Source organism: Molothrus ater, chromosome 2 (assembly GCF_012460135.2).
Source record: "Molothrus ater isolate BHLD 08-10-18 breed brown headed cowbird chromosome 2, BPBGC_Mater_1.1, whole genome shotgun sequence".
NCBI lineage: Eukaryota > Metazoa > Chordata > Aves > Passeriformes > Icteridae > Molothrus > Molothrus ater.
This window is the reverse complement of record NC_050479.2, coordinates 79,994,938-80,017,914: the sequence shown is the minus strand read 5'-3', so window position 1 is coordinate 80,017,914 and position 22,977 is coordinate 79,994,938. Positions and strand designations below refer to the sequence as shown.

The 22,977-nt window shown below is 42.0% G+C and overlaps 1 protein-coding gene across 1 annotated transcript in view; it reads left to right on the top strand.

Moving 5' to 3' along the window:
* Positions 1-22,977, top strand: part of FAT3 (FAT atypical cadherin 3) — a 399,825-nt gene that overhangs the window by 164,752 nt on the left and 212,096 nt on the right. The window contains exon 3 of the mRNA XM_054518453.1: positions 18,514-18,828. Within this exon, the coding sequence (XP_054374428.1) occupies positions 18,514-18,828 (315 nt within the window). The remainder of the gene's footprint in view (positions 1-18,513; positions 18,829-22,977) is intronic.

The following is a 22,977-nucleotide window of genomic DNA, read 5'->3' as shown; positions in this document are numbered from 1 at the left end:
TCTATCCCCTTCGATTCGCTCTTTTCTCAATAGCTCTTGGCAGCTACAATTACTTCGAAGAATAGCTGGTGTCTCTTATCTCTGAAGTGTGTTGTTCAGCGACTGCCTTGGCAGCTGCATCTTCTCCATATCCCCCTCATCTTAGCATTTAGCAAGGCTGCAGCTTCAGTTGCTTTCCTTTTCTCTTTTCCTGGTCCCAATCACTTAGAAATTTCACATTTTTTATTGCTTCCCCCTCCATGCTGGCTGATCAGAAGTAATACCCTTTAACGTAGAAATTTCCATTCCGGTTGGAATGGAAATTGCTGTCTATTCCCAGACACCCCCTGCTAGTTCATTTGCAAGTTGGTTGCAATCAGCTTGTGTATTATCCCTTTATGAAATCCCTATTTCTTTCATCATGGGGGTGGTGGGAGGGGGAAGCAAAAACTGACTCTTTCTCTTTGACTGAGAATAAATAGGTCATTAAGGGTTACTGTAGGATTTTCCTTCTGCAGCACTTCCAGATGCGTTTGTGAGCAGAGTCTTACAGTAGAGAATTAGGAAGAAATATAAATTCCATGCAAGATGGACGTCAAGCTTGTGCAAGAAAGAAGGCAAAGATAAACAAAATTGCTAATGAGATTTATTATAGTATTGAGGTGGAGCACTTCAAGAAATGTCATAGCACACGTGTAGGTTCCATTCACTGGTAGGGTTAAACCATGTACATGAAGTGTTCCTGGTATAAAAAATCGTGTAAAAGATGACAGAGCTGAGTCCATGAACTGTGTTCCTGCTCTGTTTTCTGGAGCCCACAGTGTTCAGAAAATGGGACCATCTGAAGTTCTTCTTAAATAAAAAAAACCCCTTCATTTTGCCAAGGGTTCACCTCCGTGGTGTTACTTACAGACTTCCAGCAATTCTCAGAATCTAATAATTTTACTGCTGCGGTAACAATGCATATTGTAGAGATTGTTGGATAATAATGACAATAAAAAGTAATTTCAGCATTGTGTTTAGTATATGAATGGTTGTAATGTAGTAGCTTAATATTGCTTCTCTGCTGGAAACCGTGTAAATGCCTGATTATGTATACCTATTAAAAGCCCCCAGAATTATTTATAGCAGAAATAAAAACGAAGCATCTGTTTGTCACTGAGGAAAACATTCCCTGCACTGTGCTACAATAGGCCATCCATGTATTGAGATTTCTGCAGTCCCTGGTCCTTTAATCACCTGAGTTAATAGCCTGCGCCATTAGACTGTGTGAGCTTGACGGAGGCTTTCCCTCCACAGAGCAGTGCTGTGCACTGAGGCGTGTTTGCCCACTTTGTAAAACTTGATCCAGTTTTGCCCATTGAGCAGCTGAACATGTGTTGTAGTAAATTTGCACAGTCAGTCAGTTAAACTGAAGATGCACTGGTTAATAATGTGGGAATTTTATACAGTTCTTATGTTCAGTTGGGATGTCAGTGCCAAAGTTAGTAATGTGTGTGCGTGTTTGTTTTGCCTTTTTTAGGCTTGTTTTGTCTGGCTGTTGTAAGAATTAGCAGATGTTTCATTTGATTCATGATGCTGGATGTCACGTCCTGGAACTGGTGTTTTAATTAGGTGGCACCAGATGCTTGTTTGGTAGTGAGTGAGTGGAGGCACGCTCATGCTGGGAATGCCAATGTCGTTGCAACACCATTGCTGCTTCCCCTCTCATCCTCAAAGTGGTGCCTTCTGCAGTGAACATCTCCAGTCTCTCCTCATTCTCAGCCTCTGCTTTACTTCCAGGTTGTGCCTTCAAGTCCCTTGCAAGGAACATTCCTTCAGAGCTTGGTTTGCATGCCACAGTGCATTGCTTAAAACTTACTGACCAGCCAGAGTAATGCTTTTGTGTCTTCCCAGGATCTTCTCTGGTAGCATTCGGGATGAGAAACCTTGATACCACAGTTCCTCTTGGCATTACAAATTGAGATTAAAGAAAAGTCTGTGCTGCCTTTCAGTGGCATGGTCACAGTTCCAGTTAACAGTTCCAGAGATCCTTTCAGCCAGCTTGTTCCTGTGACAGCAGCTATTCAGACATGAACTTTTGAGTGTCACTTTGGGCATACAGGCAGTGGGTGACATAGCTTGAGGTAGGATTCATTGTGGCCATCACACATCCAGATACAAGGAGACAGCAGCAGTAATTCCAGCATACTGTGTATCCTATAAATGGCTGTAATATAAAGTTTAATATTCTGCTCAGCTGGGAGCCATCTAGATACCTGATTGTTGTTCTGTGTGGAAATGGCACCTGTACATAGCAAAATACTCCTCGGTTCTGTTTGGGAAGACTCTACTGCAAAACAGAGAAGTTTGCCTGTGACCTTCTTTCAAATAGTAAGAGCAGCCTCTATTTCTTGCCCCTGACTACTTCTAGACATTCCTTGAAATGCTGCAATCTCTTCTTTTCAACTTTGGACTGACCCTGGGAATGTCTGGGGAGATGCCTGGCACGCACTCACTCACTCATGCAGCAGCGTGGCAGTGCTGTTGCTGGGCAGCCTTTGGGCACAGCCAGCCTAGTGCTGTCCAGTTAGCCTGCTCCTGGCATGACTGGCACCAGTACCAGTCTGTCAGTACCAAGCACTGACCTGGAATTAAAGACATCTGGCTTTGTCAGCACCGTTTGCAGTTCACACCTGTTGGGAAGGATGAAAGCTTGACAAGAAAGTCTCACAGATATGTATGCTTGGCAGAAAGCTCTCTGAATGTAGAACCTGAGAACGAAATAGAGATGGAAGCAAGTTTTGATATGGAGGAAAAGAATTGCTGAGCCAGTCTTACTGGATAACTGAGAAGGCAAAGGGTATGTTAGTTAGAAGGGGTTTTTATGGCTTAGAGCAAAGGATAAACCCACCTCAAACAAGATGTTTTTACCAAGTAAAAAGATACCACCCGCAAACAAGACTGCCGATGTTGCAAGTGGAAAAAAGGTCTCAGAATTTTCCACTGCAGGAAAACTGAAAAACAACTTCTGGCTTAAACTGTAACATACTAACTTTTAGTGATTGGAAAATGGTAACATAAATATGGTAATTATAGGCTACAGGTAAAAGTTAAGGTATAGATTGGTTATTCTGTATTAAGACGCTCAGCAGATTAAAGTATATAATGTAATCTAAACTAAAGGGTCTTCAGGCCTGCCTACAGCTGGAGCTGACAGCTGTAGGCACAGGCTCTGTCACCCATGACCCTGGGCTGCTGTAACGTCTTTGATACAATAAACTGCATTTTGAAGAGCCGCATGGAGTCCCACATCTCTTACTCAGGCTCTTACTCGCACCCCTGGAGTGTGAAGTAGGAGTGTGTTCCGCTCGGGCATTTTGGCTATGGAGCTTTCCTGATATGACGGTTTTGAATGACAAATTTTCCTCTTGTTCACCTTCAGGATCTCAGTGAATTTGTGTTTTACTCAGTATCACTGGTGCAAATATTTAATCGTTTAGAATAAGTACAAAGTGATTCATCTATTTATTTTGAGAGGTTGAATGCCTGACCACAGTATGTTTTCTTACATTTTACAATTTAATAGTAGCCTGGGGTGCTGTATTAATTTTACTTTACTGCTCCAAGAGGCTAAGATATGGCTGTTTGGTTCTCTCGTGCTTTGGCTTAGCAGTGCTCTGTGAGATTATGATGACTGCTTGGTAGCTGGAGCTTTACTCTTCACTTTCTGTTGTATTTCTGACTGATGCTGGGATTACCCCTCCATTAAATAGGTGCAGAAGCACCTGGCTACTGGTAGTTTATTAATGTTTGTCAAGACCTCCTGAAGTGATGTTTTATAAAGTTTAACTATTTTCTAAAGAATGCCATCCTTCAAAAATTCCTGTACATTGGGTCTTGAGGGAGAGAGTTTGATTGCAAACCATCACATTTGAAACTGAAAGTAAAAAAATGACTGACTGCTGAAAGCTGCTTTATATATTTGCTTCCCACTGGCCCTGTTATGCTGTACCTTCCCAGGGTCAAGACAAATATAATTCCATCCTGTAGCAGTAAAAGCAAATAAAACCAAAGATATTATTATTTTATTGGGGTTTTGGTCCTCACCACAGTATGTTTATAAGGTAAACTCAAGTTTAATGGAACAGATTTACCTGTTCAAGAATCAAGTCTTGAACTGCACTTTCCCAAGTAAGCTTTCCTGAAGAAGCCAGTACCTATCAAGTGTGCTGTCAGAGTTTTAGTGCTCAATGCTGGACAAGTGGACATGCTGCATCTCAATTAAGAATGGAAGATAAATGGATGGCAGTAAATGGAGGTCATGGGTTAGAAGCATTTAATGGAAGAAATGGAAATGAAAATTGGAAAACAATCTAAGGGATCTTGAGAAGATAAGAGCAAAGGAAACTCAATTAGAGGGAACCATGCTTCCGCTCTTGGATCAGGGATAATTTCCTCAGTTTTGTTTGATAAGGTTTATTGCTTTCGCAGTCAGCAAAGTTGCATTATAAATAAATAATTACATTCTATTTTATGATTTCCTCAAACTGATGCATTTCAAACAGTGAAAATATAATCTCCATTTCAGAATGGTGTGTAAATAGACAAATAGACTTTTCGTAAGTGCAGCCTATCAATTAGCCCTGGGCAAAAGCCCACACTGGTATTACTGAATGTTTAAGAACTTAAAGCATAAAATACAAGTATATTTTTAAAGCTGAAATACTCACAAATCAGATTCAAATGCTAACTCTTTATGAAAGCTTGCCATGTTATATTTAACTGCATACAGTGATAGATTTGCAAGGCAGTTCCATGCAGAGAAAGCATCCTATGCATTTATGTCTGGCCATTTACAGAAAATAAAATAAATCACCTTTCCTTTTCATCCTTTTCTTTTGAAATATATGTGTCTGTGAGTGTATATGTACATACATTTTTATACATATCGTACCTGTCTCTACATATACACAACATTTCATCATGATGATTAAGTTTGATAAAGTGATAGAAGTCACTGCAGTGCATAATGAGCACATAAGTGTTGTGTCCACAGCAAAGTCCTTATTTTCTGTGTCTTATTTCATTAGGGCTCATGCTTGTGGTTTCCCTCAAGGGATTACACAGTGTATATTGGTACTGCAACATTTCATTATTTACTTTATCAGGATGCTCACTTGCCTTGTCTCTTTAGGGACCTTAGTTCGCCTCATCATAAAACACTTCAAAATTGAGCTGCTGCAGTTGATGTGCATGTATATATGCACCACCTGGGGAAGGCAATACTAACTCCTACAGACTGCATCTGAGCCTTTTCCTGAATTACAAGGGAACAGCTGGGTGGATGCTGAAGTCTCAGCACCCCTTTAGTGCCAGGCTGCCCACTTTGCTTGCCAGTGATATGAGTAGAGCCCAAACATCTCCTGGAACTGTGAACAGGTAAAGCTGGTAGGAAGTGTCATGACTTCAGAAGACTCTAGTGGCATAAGGGCTGACCTTTATGTCTTACAGGAAAGGTTATACCTTTGGAGTGCAGCAGCTAGAGCACATCTATTTGCTTCTCTCTCTTCAGAGCCAAAACGAAGCACCCACAGAGTCATTGGCACTGTTCCCAGTAATCATGATAGAGTTGTCTGAGTCAAAGCTTTTATTGTACGGCTCTCATTTGCCACAGTCCCTTGTGTATCTCAGCTCTCTTCTCCCTTCTGTTCCCTTCTCCAAAGAAGAATATCCTACCTGTGGAAGATTTTTTAAGATAAATATAAGACTAGTGCTTCTCCACGATTAAAAAACTGGTGCTTACCACCAGTATACTCTGTCATATTCCCATAATTCCCATATAGTCTTTGAACCTTGGATTTATTACCACACAGAGTATGGAGAGTGAAACAGAAGTGTAATTATGGTGTGCTTGTGCAGGGTCTGTGCTAGGTTTGATGTTATAACTGCTGCTCTATTTCCTGTATGAAAGGTAGAAAATTAAACTTCTGACTATCTCAGTGATCATGTGCAGTTTTTCCTGTGGAGGTACTCTGAGGTTGCTCAAGGGGTTTGGAAAAAATCCAGGATGGAAATGAATCCTGCTTAATTCACTTTTTGCAGTCACAGATAGGGCTGTAGGTGAGGTGCCTTCCATACAAAGCTTGTAGCTGTCTCTAAGACTTTATTATTAGAAAGACACTTAGAAGCCTCAGGGATGCTTCACTTGGCAATTTCTGTAGCTTTTTATTCCATACTAAGAGAGAGCCAGCTTAATTGTGAGAAGCCTTTGAAGACTGATGGGAGTTTTTGGTGAAAGGTGTATGGTGGTGGGGTAGTTACTAGGAAATCAGAAAAGGAGCTTCAAGAGAGTTGACGGGTCATCATGCCATCTTCACACAAAATAAGAACATTAAAGAAAACCTCAAAAACCCACACAAGCTTTTAAGGAAGGTGGGTTTTGGTATGATTTGGTGGGTATCAGCTTTTCAGCTATCAGTTACCAGCTACCCACAGGGGCTTGTGGCCCTACTTAGTTAAATCCAGAATGACATTGTGAATGAAAACATGATGCTAGTGTGGTTTCCCTGCAGGTGTTCAGCATCTATGCAGAAGGTGCCTCACGAGGACTGCTTTGTGGAGGTTAAGTTCCCATTCGTGGAAGCAGTCTGGGGTGTTAGAACATTCTTGTTCTTAGAAATGCTACCAGAGAGAGTCTTGTGTATGTTCAACAAAGGAAATGTATCTCCTGTCCTTTCTGAAGCAAACAAAAGAATTGCTCCTAATCTTCTCAATGTCACCAGGTGATCTGAACAAAATTTTGGCCTCCAGGCAACCCTCTTGAATATTTTGCTGCTGCAGTCACTGAAACTTCTGCTCAGGGCAGAAGCAGCAGCTTGAGGTGTTTTTACATGCTCTGGATAAGAAGGATGAAAGGCGGTGAGTCTCCTGCTCAGCCTCTCTAGAGAAGGGAGGCTTGAGTACACCTAAAAGCATACTTAAGAAAAACCGAAATGCTTTACTTCTGGGCAATTTAAAGCTGTAGCACTGATCCAAAACAAGTCACTTTTTTTTTTTTTTTTTTTTTTTTTTTGACATGCTTACCGTGGAGTACCTTGGTGCCTGGTACGCAAAACCAGTGTGATATAGTGAAAAAAACTTTCATTTTATGGACCTGAGAAAAGTCCTGAAAATGGGTCCAGATAAAACTTCAGGTATCAGTGTGTCCATTCTGCATGTCAGGTGACATGTAAAGTGTCTTCTTTGCAAAACAGAAATGTTTTGCTACTATATTGATGTAGTATATACTGTCCTTGCCACTGGAAATTTCACTCAGAGAAACAAAGGGACAACTGGTTGCTCTCACAAAGCCCCAGAGTTGCCTGTCTGAGAGCCTCTTGTAATCTGAGACCAAGCTGTTCCCTGTCTGCCATCCCTGCAGTGCCTCCCACCTGATGCTCTTCCTGGACAGGAGCAGTGAGCATTGCTCCAGGCTCACCAGTGGTGGCATCCAGCACTTGTGCTGCTTCTGATGCACAGCTCTAGAACAGGTTCTACAGTTTCTTTCATGCCATCATATGTGAAGCAAGAAGATACCAGGAGCTTCTTTTTTTCATTAAATGTGTTTTCTCCCCGTTGTGGTGTTGGCAATGAAGCTGTTGGGACAGCATAAAATGATGTTGGGCATATTGGGAGCACTGCAGCAGCCCAGCATCACAAGTGAAATTCTTCTTTAGCAAGATCCTTGGAGAAAACAGCTGGACAGTGTTGGCAGATCTGTAGTGCTTAAAACCAGAAAAAAAAAACAGATCATTTGATCTCATCCCTTTTATATCTCTGTCTATTCTATATTACTTTTATACATCTTTACTAAATGATCCTTTTCTAACTATACCATAGCATATATTTGTGAAATATTTCTCCCTCAACAGTTTGTAGCTCTCATTTGCAGATGTCTGAGATTATTCCAGGAATTAATCATCTGCTTAAAAAAAAATAAAAATAAAGAGCATCAAGCTGATTGCTAATTTTATTTTTCCTGGCTTCAGTTTCCAATCATTAGAAGTTGCTCCACCTTATTTTGTTAGATTAAAGAGCCCTTTGCTACCCAGTAATATTTCCCCATGAACCTTACATGGATTTTTCTAATCAAGTTGCCTCTTCATCTTCTTTTTAATAAGCTTAGCAGATTGAAATCTTAAACTCCCTTACTATAAATCATTGTCTCTGCTCCTCAGACTGTTTTTGGAGCCTTTTTTTTTTCATCTTCTCCAATTTTTTTTACATGCTTTGTAAAACAGACTCCAGTCATTTGTGGTATGTCTGAGGAAAGGAAACATGGACAGGTTAAATGATGCTCCTGTGCTGGCTTTGTGCATCACACTCCTCTTTCCTGCTCTGTTCATGTTCAGGGGCTTGCATGGCTATTGAGTGTTTTAAGAAGTACTCTTTCTCTCCTTTTTGACTGCTCCTCTGGGTTAATGTTTGGATAGAGAGATAAAGGCAGATTCCTGAGTAATGTTACTTTTTTCATAGGGTTGCTCTTTTGCTTTGGGCCAAGAGAAACAAGTAAGAAGGACAGAGCAGGGGAGTGAGTGGGGAAATTACTCTTTTTCCAGTAAAATATACATACTCCGATTTCAGTATAATATATTTAACTGAAAAGGGAAAGACATTTTCTAGCTGGACTATCCCAATATTTCCTTTTCTGCTCTGGCCAACCACCCTGGGCCAGCACTGCTTGGTATGCAGGATTACTCGCTCTCCAGGGCAGCCTTCCCCAGCAGCCAGGCTCTCTGCAGAGCTGCCTCTGCTTCCCTCCACCTCCCTCACTACTGGTACAAAACACCTGAAGCAGATTGGCACAGATTTTGCAGAAGGGCTCCCAAAGCAATGTCTTGTACTGTAGGGACTACAAAAGATGCAGATCTTTCTGTAAAGGAAGAGGATCTGGTACAGAAGTCCCTTGCCAGGACTTTCATCAGAATCCTTTTGAGCATGCTTTGCCTTTTTTCTCCATCTTTTCTTTCTGCTTCAGCTTTGCTGCACTTATGATCTTATTTCTAAAATAACCAGGAGCAAACCCTTCTTTTTAAAATAGCTTCCCAGTCCTGCAGGCAGAGGACACACGGGTCGGACTTTGATCTCTTTATTAATCTACTAAAGAGGATGTGTGAAAAATCTGGGTTACTCTGGGCATTAGCCAGAACCTTTGAGAAAAAATACCCCCATTGAAACAGATTATTATTGAGAGTTAATAGCTTTCATCCTTGGTGAGGATTTCTACTGGTGCCATTCCCACATTTGGTTTCATTGGGAAGGCTGCGGAGGTGGGCACAAGGCATGCAAGGGTTTTGAAATCCCAGAAGCGCTCAGAAAATAAGGCACAAGTTGTCATTTGCAGTAGGTACAATCAAATCCAGGGGGAAAAAAATATATACAGAGAGGTTATAATAATGAAGAGAGTTCCCAGTATGTAATTAATGTGTGGCTAGAAATGCTAAGTACCCACAATTGCTTTTAAAAAAAGAAAAAAAAAAAGGCATAGTCAGTAGAGTGAAATAATACCATCAACTGTTGTTCTTCTGAATTACATTAACAATGTATGCCTTGTACATCTTCTGCAGTAGATCTTCCTGCAAGGTTTTGTGAAAGCTTGAGATACCTGAATTTTACATTACATCTGCTACAGCCACAAAATTGTGCTTTTTGTTTGTTTTTCTTGTCCATTTGGCTGACAAGTTGAGTCTGGGCATATCCAGGGTATAGCACAAAGTTTACTTGGTGCACTGGCATTGTCTTTTGCTGTGCTTCTGAGACCAGAGGGTAAGGTGGATATACAGCCACTAAAGGGATGCCAGTAGCAGCCCAGATTCCTAAAAGTTGAACAATATGGCTCAAGCCATGCAGGGTGGCAACAAATCCCTTTTGTCAGAGCAGAATCATGGTTTGCCCCGTTCTCAAGCACTTGGAGCAAGCAGGGAATGGAGCATGGCAGCAGCTTAGTCTTCAGTGGGGCTTCATGACTCCTCAGCCTGGTTTTATTGCTGAGTTTTATTGCATTGTCTGGCAGTGATGGAGTGTGTTAAGCTTTGTCGTAAATGAGAGGTTTCTTTCCTCTATTTGTGCTTTTGAAGGCAGTTTGTTCCAGAGTTGTCCATTCTGTAATTTTTGTTCATCCATATAAGATTTTTTAAAAATATTTTTTCCCCAAGCAAAAGATATTAAAGCAAGATGAATATGGATATTTCTTAAAATAAGTAGAGGGATGTGATGGAAGACACAAAAATGGTAATAAAGCCTAGTCAGGTAAAAATGTTGGCACATCTTATTGCATTTAATTCATAAGTGGAAGAAGATAGAGAATTTATTTGACTAAGCCTCTGGTTCAGTGTCTTGATGATATGTTTGGAAAATTGCACTGAAATTGATGTGTAAGTGACCTTGAAGATGTCATATTTAAGTGATAGCTCATTTTGATGTGAGGTTGTAAGCCTTCCCCTTGGCCTCAAATAAAGCAAGCAAAGGAACTCAGCATTGAATTTAAGTAATTTCAAGGTAAAGAGGGAAGAAACTCTCCTCAAAACTCAAAATATAAGTTGCCTGGAAGGTCAAGCACCTAATCTGAGATGTGCCTCTGTTTCAGTGCTATTAAAATGCTGCTTCACTGGGAAGTTTGCCCTTGTTGCAGCAGTCCCCCAACCCTGGTGTCAGCCTTGGGACACCGGGAGATGTGACAGAACTCCAGAGAAGACTCAGTCCTTATAGTGGGTGGCACTGGCAATTCAGTATGCAACATTCACCCTTGGAATCACATTGCTCCTATATATATGTATGTATACTAATGCCTTCATAAATATTAATGTGTTCATATATGAATATTAAAAAATAAAATAAATTTAAAAATAATTATTTTTGTTTGAGAGGGCAGTGGCCAGACCTGAACTTGACTATTACTTTTAGTTTGTTGAACTTCCCCTATACCTGTAGTAAATTAGGTTACTTTTATGTTTTGCAGCCTGAGGCAGGGCTGGCCAGAATTCCTGCTCAGCCAGGACACCCTTCCCAGCCTGGTGTCAAGGTCCTGCCAGTTTAAGCTGTGCTGATGGGCTGTACCTGATTTAATGGCCCTGACAGAACACAACTGCAGCTGCATTTTGCATTTAAGTCACATGAGTATCCCTCCCTAACTTTGGCTGGACCAACACCTCAGAGGTCAGAAGACTCACAGAGTCATTAAGGTTGGAAAAGACCATCAGCTCCAGCCGTTAAAATGTGGGAGTTTCCATATGTACCTGAGCTGGATTTCAATCCAGCTGGCTGTGTTTGATCTAAAGCATTGCCTGGTGGTGGTTTCCTCTCTGAGCAGGAGTGGTTTACAGCCCCTCTGTGTGCTGGTGCTCTGCTCACGGCAACAGCAGTGCTCCCTCTTTTGGGAAGATCCAGCAACTTGAACTTGCCTCTGAAACACATGGTAGCATGTTGGGTCCAGCCTGAGTTGTAAAGTGTATATTATTTACCTACTTATCTATTGAATGCAGATATATTGCATGACATGGTGAATGTCCTCGCGACAATTCTGGCTGGTTGTGATGGTCATGATATCATGCGTAATATCAAGGTAAAAGGTTTATTTGCAGACTGATTCAGTGCTGGAAATAGCGTTGCTGAGGATTGGCTTTCTAATTCTCTTTTACTGCTCTGGGAACTCAGATGTGATATTCACCACAGAAACTGCACTTTGAGGGTAAAGTAAATTTGTACATTCAAAACATCAGTAAAAAAGAGAAAATCAGAAGTTAAGCCCTAGACAGGAATGTAGCCTGCCTTTCCTTATCTGACAAGAGCTGTTTATGATATATGTTTTGTATTTCAACCAGACATAAGAATATTAGGAAGTTGTAGGTATGTATAGCCTCACAAAGTTAATATTGCTTTTGGACTTGTTCCTGGGCATGATCTAATCTCCATTTAAGTCAGTGGAGATTTTTCTTCTTGCTTCAATAGGAATTGAGTTTGCGTTTTAATATGCAGTAAAGCCTACAAAATTTGTGCAAGAAAATAAAAGCAGGAGGGCACACTTTGCTCACTGGGGGGCCTTAAATGAAGGCCTTAGAATAGCGTTTCATCAGCAGAGTAAGGAGGCAGGTTTTCAAAGCTGCCGGCTGCGAGCCGTGGGGGGGATGAGCGATAGGTCTCCTTCATGCTCCGCTTGAGTTTGTGGCTGATGTGATGCCACTGCCCGCATGCAGAACTGGCCCTGGTTATTTATGGCTTGAGAAGACTTAAAAAGGGGTCAATACAATCTATGGTTTATTCTGATTCCCAGTGGCTTTGGTGGCCCCAGTGTGCTGATTCGGTCTGGCATTGGCACTCAGGTTCATGTCTTTCTTATGCTAAAACTGTTTAATCCTTTGGGTTATATTTACAATTTACCCTTTAATGAATAAAATATCTCCCAAAAGATGTATGCACTCTGCTTTGAAGCACACAGAACTGTTTTTTGTGAAGGACCTAAATAAAAAAACTGCAAACAATCGGTTAGGTATAATGTTAGTTTTCTTGAAATCATAAATATTCTCCCTTAATTGGGTGTGAAATTCCTGTCTGCAAATCATGACATTTTGGTTGATTTTACATTCACTGGTTTGATGAATAATGGGCTTGCAACATTTTTTAAACTTTTCCTGCTTACAATAGCTCTCCACTAAGTGTCCTTCAAAAATCACATCTCTGCTCAATGCAAGGAATCTGAATTAGCTCTGACATTTGCATTTGCACTCACAAATCTTTCCATGGCTTCCCTGTGTGCCAGTGTGTGAGGGAAGGATCCAGCCAGATCTTGGGGGTAGAATCATGGGTAGGCAGATGTAAAGCCTTCACCTTGGTGCAGCTGGATGAGGTATGTAAGTTCTTTCTTCCCCCTCTGTATTTTAGACAGAAAAAAAATTAAAAACTCATTATGCAACTGTTTTCTTCTCAAGCTACTTTTATTTATTGCTTCTTTCCCAGCAAGGCAATGTAAAGGAAGACCTTTGGCTGACAGCTCAGTGACAATCAAGGTGTTGTGTTTACTTCCAGGAGATTCACAGAGCCTTTGATAAAGGATCATGAATAATTAGTAGCATTTTGGAATCAGTGATTTTTCTCTTTCTTCCTTTGAGGGATGTAACAGCCCTGAGTACTTCACTGTTAGTCGGCATTCCTGACGGCCTCATTTCTGTCATTTTAATTTGGGGACAAACCAGATTCTGCTTTGTAGATGGTTTGCACTGAGCCCCTTTGTTTGGAAGCTGGAGGAGGGAGAGGCAGATGGGGGCTCTGGAAATGTTCTTTTCTAGCATTTCATGGCAGAAACTGATGTGGCCCTTGGGCATATGGAGGGAGTTTGCTGGTATCCTGAGTCTGGAGTCAGGAAGGCGCATGTGGTACCCTTAGGGCTTCAGTCACCCTGAAGGTTATATATTTTTATAGTGACTTTAACCACTAAACCTTGCATTTGCACCAGCAAGGAACTGGCTTGCGTGGCAATATTGCACTCTGGCATATTGCACTCTCATAGCTGGGAGTGCCTGGGAGTGTGTTTCTGTAGTGTCACTTCCATCCTGTGCTGCAGCTTGTGATGAGGGCATGTTCTGCTGCCTCCCATTCCTCCTGCCCGCCTCTACAGCTGCTCCTGGGCCAGGCTCTGGAAATAAGGGGGCCATTCACCTTATCTAACCTTTCCTGATTTCTCAGTCTGAGATGCACATTTGTGCAATTAGCTCATACTCCTGAAAAGGGTTGAGGAAAATAAGCAACATCTTTTGTCACTGAGACTCTTCTCAATTGATAACTGATGCAATATGTCTCCCTACAAAACTACAGCAATATTTTGAAAACGAGAGAACTAAGAGTTTTTATGAGGCATTTCTGTGTGGAAGTTTTTGGAAGAGTAGCAGATACTTCATAGTCAGTCTTCTTTCCCCATATCTTGTTCATCGTTAATTTGAGTGTATGGCTACTTCTACTGGCAACTTTTGTAACATGGGCTACTGAGTCACTCAGCAAAATCACATTCTATGTTAGTTTCTGCAGCTCAGCCAATAACTTGGGTAGAAGAATAGGTTCTATTGTCTTGTCTCAGTACCAAGGTGCCAGATGATGGGAGATTCTGGCCTGTCCCTGACAAGCAGTTGCTCCTGCTAGATATCCTCCTTGTTGAATATTTGCACTCTCCTTTTCCTGCCGTTGACTTCTAGCCATCAGACCTCAGTTTGCTTTTCTCAGCTAGATTAAAGAGCTTTGTTACTCTCTTTTGACTTTTCCATGCACAGCTTCTTACAGACCACCAAGTTGTCTTTTTAATCTTGCCTTGAAAAAACTAAACAGAATTGAACTCCTTTCAATGTTTGTGCTATTGAGGGCATTCATGAAGGATGATCTGACTTTTAGGAGGAGCGTATGTGTGAGGCAGATATCCATGGCGATGGGCACCTATGTAAACAGCCAGGCTGACAGCTCCAGTAAACATTCTCTTAAAGAGCTGTGGCAGGTCCATCTATCACACTACCTATATACACAGTACTGTCAAATATGTAAAGTAAACAAACAGAGGGCAAAAAGGAGGTGATGAAAGAAATAATGCTTTTCTCTAATTCCTTTTTGTTTAAGAGCCTCTCAGGTTTCTCATCATGACAGTAAATACATGACTTTCAGATATTTTTTGGGTGGACCACATAATTTGAAGTGGTCTGGTGACAGATGTACAGCAAATCAGTGGGAGAAGAAAGAGGGAAACCCCGATTCTTCATCCTCTGTAATAGTTTCTTTTTTTTTTTTTTTAACCTTCGTCCTTCATAATGCTATGTCTCATTGTGTCCAATTGCAGGAGCAATACAGAAAACATTATTATTCCAGTATTTTCTCAGGGAAGGAGGGAAAACAAGCCTAAAAGAGAAACAAGCACACAACCTTTGCATTGCTGGCACATTGCAAAGCCCAAGGGCTGCACTTAATTTACATATAAATGTGCTGAGGATTTTATCCAGCAACTAATGCACTCTGTTGTTATTTTTCACTTACAGTGTTTGTAATGCACGTGGTGGTTAGCAAATTGCGTGGGGCATATGTACTTGGAGGAGAGCAGTGGCAAGCATATTAGTGGCGCTGCTTTTTGGATTGTTGGCTGGCTTTATGTCTGAGGCTGCCCTGGGCCTCAGGTAGTGCTGGCTCCAGGCCTCCAGGGATACTGCAAAATCCAGCTGAGGGCGACATAAAGAGCTGGCTCCCAGATGTGTAGTTGGATTTCAGCTGTCTCATGTAAAAACACTGTAGTGCCTTCATGGTGTAGCATCCTAGTGGATGAGAACATAGGTTTTATCTGTCTTGTTCAGAAATGTATCTGTAAAATCTTGGAATTTTTTGGGGTTTAGTCCTCTTGAAATTTTCATGATTTCTGCAGTTGTTTCTTCTTGATTTTTTTAGTTCAGGCACCATTACTTTGTTCACATTTATCTTTTAATTGGCAAGCAGCTGGAAGAGTGCACCACAAAAACCCATCCAAGAAAAGCCCTTATAGCTGCTCCCAAAGGCCTCTCCTTCTTTCTGCTCCTATAATAGCAGGAGCTATTACCTGTTAATATCTATGAGCCTTGAAATAAGTGATGTGTTTTCTGAATTTATTGTGATTTTATCCACGGATATCTCTGTCCTTTCTCTCAGCTAAAGTGAGTGAGAGCCTATCTGTGGACTGCCCAGGGAATATTTTGCAGCTCCTGATCTCAGCTCTGTCAGCCACTTTGCATTCATCCCATAGTGATGAAAAAGTAGTGTTGATGACCAAATATCATCATTACTCTCAAGGGCTAACACCTCATGTGAAGCTGGCATTTGACATTCCTCTGGAAGGATGTCATCCACACCTGTGTAGAGTGATCCATTAAATATTTGGGCAGCTTGTGTATTCTTGTGGGTACGACCTTTATATCTATATATGGGTGTACAGCAAGGAGGCATTTTGTACAGAACATTGAAGAGCATGGTAGAAGGTATTCCCAGAATGATGAAAGGATTTCCATGTGGAAAACCTGAAAGTGAACAAAAGTCTTGTTATTCATCAAGCTGCTGTGTGGTGTTGACAGGTGAAACGACAAGACTTATTGAGGAAAAGGAATTAATTGTATCTGGGACCTTTTAATAAATCAAAAGTAAAAGTAAGAACCAGTGTAGCAGACCTGTTGGCAGTAGCTAATGCTTGTTCAATGATCCTTCCCTTCTGAAATACAGAAATGAAAAGTGACTGTTGCCAGGAATTATAAAATGAAGGAATGACTCAGAAGATAGATTTATTATCACCTCAGTATCAGTGAAATTCAGCTTCATAAACATAGGTTAATCTGCTAAAACCTTCTGTGCTCTCACTGGGGGAGAACCTTATTTATTTCAAATTTTGTTTAAAGATGTAAAATAATTCTTCTTGTCTTCTGAATAAATCATCATCTCTAGTATCACTAATATTCATCTTTTTTTTTCCTCCTGATTCTTTCCTATGTGGATTTATTTTTTTATTTATTTCTATGGGTTGTTATGGGCACTTCTCATCCTTGCAGTGTAATTTCTCTTCTGGACTTGCAGGCTTTTTTTATCACAGTTCACCATATATTTCACCTATGTTTCTATAGAAACTCATTACATAGCATAGGCTTCTGCCAACGAGAATATTTAGAATACACTCTACTTTTGTCCTCCAGTGCTGCCCTGCTCACCTAGGATGGGTGAATAATACATCAGAGTGAGAAGGACATGGATCTGAGGTTACTATGAAGCAACCTATGCCCATACATGACCAGAATCAGTGCTGCTCCTTTCCCCTCCCTCTATTATATGGCTGATCAAATGTTAGGAGTATACTTGTCAGTTCAAACTAGCATTAAAAGACATTAAAAAAAATTCAAAACTTGAAAAAAAATTGTAGTATTTAAAAAAATATATCTTATAAGGCAAGAGCATGTGGCATCTCTGTGACTGTGTGGTTGGGTTCTGTGCTACCTTGATAACTTTTCTAAGACTTGAAGCTTAGAAGCTGCACTGTCATGGAAACAGTGCAGTCGGATCCTGAAAAAACCCCCAAAGCCAAAAAGACACTCATATCTTTTATTAGTCCTGACCTTAGAGCAGCTCTGTCCTCAATAATTAACTGGTAATTTTGTTCTAAATAGCATCAAACACATCTGAGACTGAATTCAGGTTTCTTGTGTTCCTGTTTTGCCCTGCAACTTCTCATCATTTGCTATCTGCTAATGACATGATTTGATGGTTTGCAAACAGTCCATTTGAGTATTCCTTAGGCTTGAGATCCTTTGCATTAGTGTGTCTCTCAAGATTAATAATGCTGTAGTAGGAGATGAAAATGTTCTTGATACATGTGTCATAGAAATGATGAGGAAGTGCATTTGCTTATTTTGATGCTGGTGTGATTTTGTGTGTGGTACTGGTGTATTTGGTCCTCCGTGCACTCGTGGTCAGTGCTTAAGCCAGTGAAGGTTTGGACTATGCCAATACAAGCAAGTCTTAGAGTGGCAGAGTTTCTGCTTTATCACAGAATCACAGAATGCTTTGGTTTAGAAGGGACCTGAAGGGTCATCTGGTTCCAACCAGACACAAACCAGGTGTTCATGCCAGGAGGAGGATGGATTTTTAAAACACTTCAGGCAGAAATGGGTGGAAGCCCTTCGTGCCAGGACAGTTCAGGGACGGGGCTGGTAACTCAATCCCTTTCTGTGGCTCTGAGCCAGAATCACACCAGCATCAAAATAAGAACATTGCTCACCACTTCTGTGACACATATATCAAGAACATTTTCATCTCCTTATACACAGACAGACTTTCTCTTTTGTTTCTTAGGACCAGGTGGAAAACCAACTGATGTTTTCTTACATCAGTAGGTAAAGTGGCCAAGCCTTTCCTTCCTCTGTGATAAAAGAGGATAGAAATATATTTGTTATAGTCATTGTCTAAGGGCTACTGTGGGAGCTTTTGATTGCTGTTATTCAGGATTTTGGCATTGTGCAATGAGTAAGCTCAATTTTAAATTTACTGCCTATTTTCTGAACTTGGATGGATTTATTTTAAATTGCCTCCTAGGTTCTCTTCTTTAGCAAGAGCACAGGCAGGAACTAGAAAAGAAAAGCCACTTTTTTTTTTTTTGTGCAATTCATTGTCAGTGGTTGTATTCCTCCCTACCAAGGTTTATACAAGTTTGCATCAAAAGCAGAAAATGATGGTGTTTCTTCTGTTACTCTGCCAGCTGCAGTTCTAGCAAAGAAATGGGTGTGGAATTAGGGCATTTATGAAGAGCCATCCTTTTACCTTACCTCCCTCTCAATTTGTTGCGACAAAGGATTGAGTTGTTGAGCTTAGTTCACAAAACAATTCCTGCGCTCAGGCTTCTGTTTTCATTTGTTGGACAACTTGAATTTTTCTACGGGTGGAGCCTTTATTATATGCTGAACTCTGTAGTACAGCCACATGAAAATAGATGTGATGTCTTATTGATCCTCTTTGTGACATCCTCTGCTTGCTGTTTTTCTACAGGCGTTATCTACACAGCAGATATTCTTGACCGGGAGACGACCAAGTCCTACTGGTTGACGGTGTATGCGACTGATCATGGTGTTGTCCCACTCTACACCACTATTGAAGTCTATATTGAAGTGGAGGACGTGAATGACAATGCCCCTCTCACCTCTGAGCCTATCTATTACCCAGTCATCATGGAAAACTCCCCAAAGGATGTATCTGTCATTCAGATCCAAGCCCAGGACCCTGACTCCAGCACTAATGAAAAACTGACTTACCGGATTACAAGTGGAAATCCCCAGAACTTCTTTGTAATCAACCCCAAAACAGGTAACAAAACCCTGTTGCCTCAAGGCAGTGGGAGAATGCAATTTACATATTTATTGGCTCTCACCCCTTCAGGGTGCACTGGTTTGCTTTCCAAACCTCTGTTTTCTGGTGGCTTCTGTGTCTGAAGCATCTTGTATGTGTCTGAAGCATTCTGCTTTGCGAGAATCGGTGTGCGAGCGCGCTGGCAGATGATGTGCTGCGGATGTGCTGCTGCAGCAATCACTCTGCCCTGGGTCACTGAATCACTGCTGGCTGTTGCCTCTTCCCTGCGTCTGCAGGGATGAGACTTTGCTGCCCTAAGTCTGCAGAGCAGTGCTAGGAAGCAGATTCAAGCTGTTGCAGGTTACAGAGCACTGTTTCACTCTTTATTAGCTGGTGTAGCACCGCTGGAGTGAGTGACATGGTGGCTGGCCAGCACATGTAATCAGGCTCCATGTTAAAGTAGGTGGATTTAATTCTACAGCTTGCTTTACACAAAAAGACAGTTTAGGTGACCTAAACGTCCCTCTGGCCTTAAAAAAAAAAAAAACCCATGTGTTTGCATTGATTTATAACTGCTGGGGATGTAGCCTGTGGGTGCAGCGTGGCAGAGATGGCGTTTGTTTTAAGTTAAAATACTGTTGTTAGCTGGCAATGGAGCATGACACCCATGCAGAGCAGTTCTGCACATGTCTGTACCCCAGGTGCCTTTGCTGAATGAGGCTGATAAAGAAATTGCCCCAGGAGATGTAGCCTGAGGTCTTGGATGGATGGGCACCTGCCGGGTGCCTACCTGTACTTGGCAGCTGGTGTTCCTCACTCCAGCATGTACCCAGCTTTTCTCACTCATTGGGCTTCTGGGGACCCTCCAGCATGATCTGGAGCTGGAGAGTCGAGGGGATCTTTCAGAGCAATATGCTGATCTTTGTGAAGGTAGTTCAGTTTTCACACAATTCACACAGTGCTCCTGCTGCTTTTCATGGTCCTTGTTTTGTTCTGGGGTTTTGATTTTTTTTTTTTTTTTTAGTTTATTTATATCTTTTGCAAATTTCTAAACAGCTAAAAGACTAGAAGGAATAGATGTGAGAAGGAGCATTTTTAATTTTGTGTATGGAAATGATGTTCACTAAATTGGTTTTCAACATTTGGTTGGGCAATCCTATTGCAATGTGTGGCATAAGAAGGGGTCAGGATCTTCTCAGGCATAAGCCCAGGTGAAGAATTATGGAGAATGTATAATCACTATGTTCAATCTGCTGAGCCCTAAGGCACATATCTCACTTATTTTTAACACTTGGAATGGCCGAAGATGCTCTTCCATCTGCATCCCTTCTCCCCCTCCCCACCCCATAAATCCCATCTGGGCAAAGTAGCAGAGTTAGGACTCATAGTGTTTAATGCTTGTGCTTCCCTTCCATCAGCTCCTCCCTCAGAGCAATCTGCTCAGCACAGCCCTGCTTATCTGCCAGGGTGAGCCTGTGACAAGGACTGAAGCAGGGCATGTGGCAGCCCTGCAGCACCCTAGCCTCATGGCACACCCTGTGGGTTGGCTCTTTGTCCTTCGGGAGAGCAGGCAGGACTCTTCCCTAACACTGAGATCTTATTCTCACAGTTAACACAGACAGTGGTTAATCTTCATTTGCACTGTGGAAATTACTGTCTGAGAGCTTAAAGGCTTCAGGATGAGTAACTTTGCTGCTTGGGCAACTCCCAAAGGGCCCCCCTTACACTCAGTGGACATCCTTGCTGGTGACTGGCTGTGATTTGTTATAGAGAGGATAAATCATCCCTTTTCTATCCAATTCAGTGCCAAATGCGGAGCAGTGAGATCTGGGCGAGGTGGACTCTTGGAGTTTGTTTTGAAAACGATGAGGCTGACAGAGAGTGTGTGCGCAGAGATCCCTTTTCCCGAAGGGGAGCACCAGGCCTTCACATCAGAAGGCTTTCTCCTGATGGGATGCTGATGTCCGAGAAATAAAAGCATAATGGATTTTCCTAGAGAGTGCCCCTGGGGCTCTCTGACAAGGCTCCTTTCAGCCGTCTCCCTGCAGTGCACTGGCTTTCTCTAAGACAGTAATTTACACTCCAGTTGTTTTGTACAGGAGACTTGTGCACACACAGGAGAGGTTCATAGCCTGCCAGCCCCATGCTCTTGCTGGGATTCAGCACAGCAGTAAGTCACAGAGAGTGTTGCACAGCAGCCCTAAATGCGACAGCATGCTGTATAATCAAGATGAAAAGGTTTAATGTGAACCCAAATATGCTGCGATTGCTGTATACGTGGGCTGAATGAGCATGCTCCTGCTGTCGGGGGAGAACAGTCATTTGAGAAAGGGGATCTTTTATTTTCTGTGTCACTTGGGAAGTTTCAACACTGCCAGCAAACTGGCATCTCACTCCTGTGAGTAATCCACTGCTGAGAGTCAACACGAAGGCAGCATCCTTCATTTTTTACATCTTTTGGTGGGAAGCGACAGAAGAGATGGGGCATTTGCTGGAGCATAGGGATGTTCTCAGTTGTCTTTGGAGGTCAGCAGTGACCGTGTTTGCCTTCCTCTGGAGCTCACTTTCAGCTGCCTTGTAGCTCATGCAGGTCAGGCAGGTTTCTGGAGGCACATGGACCACTGCATGTCTGATCAAGCAGGGACACAGAGAGTCCAGGTTTTGTTCCTGGTTCTAATTAAGGATCATAATTGCAGCCAATTCTTACACTCATGATTGATTATCTGGATAGCAGAAGCAACATTACTCCTTGTATGCCATATCTGTAGATAGAAGAAACCTCTTAATAGACAAGTTGTCACTTCCTACATTTTTATAGACTGGCACAGCTCGTGGTGGCTATTTTAGGCAGTCCAACTGCAAATGTGTCATGTGCATTTGGATCTCTTTGAAGGCAGGCTTCAGACCTTTCAGGATTATTACCTGCTGCTTGCTCTGTGGGTTTTAGAGAGATGAAGGGTTGCTCCTGCAGGAATGAAGAGCTGCTAAAAAGCCACTGATAGCAAGATTTGGGCACTGAAGTCACCCTGGGTGTGCTCTCACTGGGGGCTGACTCTGCAATGGGGGCTCAAGTACATGGTGGCAAGGGCTCTCATCTTTGGGCTTGGGTTTATATGGGTGCGCCAGGGTAGAGGACAGGAACATGAGCAGCCCGCCCATGTGTGCCAGGATTGGAAAGGCAGTGTGGGCAACCTCCCATGAAGGCCTTTTTTTTTCTCACTTTGATATTTTTATTGAAATACAACCAAGCGTCAGTTTGCACCTTGGTACGCACTTTTATCTCATGAGCTGATATTCAGAGGTACAAGTACTAAGTGAATAATGAAGCACATGAGCACGTGTGAAACCATAAATCATTTACACTGGAGAACAAGGCAGCCTTGTTCTGCTAACTGGTGGACACTGCAGCCTAAGTGTAGCAGGTCCAAGAGAGCAAGATGGGATTTTCCTTTACAGTGGGCAGGAGGAATATATTGCAAAAGCACAGTTTTGTGAGGGGAATAGGAAACATGTTTTTGAAAAAGTTGAGGTGGCTCTAGGGGTTACATGACTAAAGGGAAAGGCATTCCCCTGGGCGTTTGTTTCCCAGCTGTGTATACACACACGCAGCAAGGGAGGCATTCCTGGAGCCCAGCATCTTCAGCAGCTGCAAGTCAGCCAAAACCCTGATGTGGCTGCTGGGAGAGCCAGGCCTTTTCCTGATAGCTTGACTTCTGTGCTTGGGAGGGCTTAGGGTTGCTTTGGCAGAGCACAGGGTCTCAGGGCTGTGCTCCTTTGTGGGTGGTGTGAGATGGGGAGGATAGCAGAGCTGCTGGGCTGACCAGCTCCCAGGAGCGCCACATTCAGCCCGAGCCAAGTCACTCTTGGGTGAGAGGCATGTGGAGGAAGGTAAATGAAACAGAAGATGGAGTTAATAAAAAAACGGATTGATCAGAGCTGTAAATTCTTACTTCTATTTCATGTATATAGGTGTTAATTTCACAGCACAGAGGTAATTTACTGCGTTGATTTACTATGTTTCTGCTCTCTGGAAAAAACAAATTTTAATTCAAACCATTGCATTACTTTGTTTATTGTTAACGTATTGTGAACAAACCCAATAAGCTTCTCTTCAGTCTGACGTAGATTACTTAAGAGATTCTTTAACTAACACGCCAGCAGACCAAA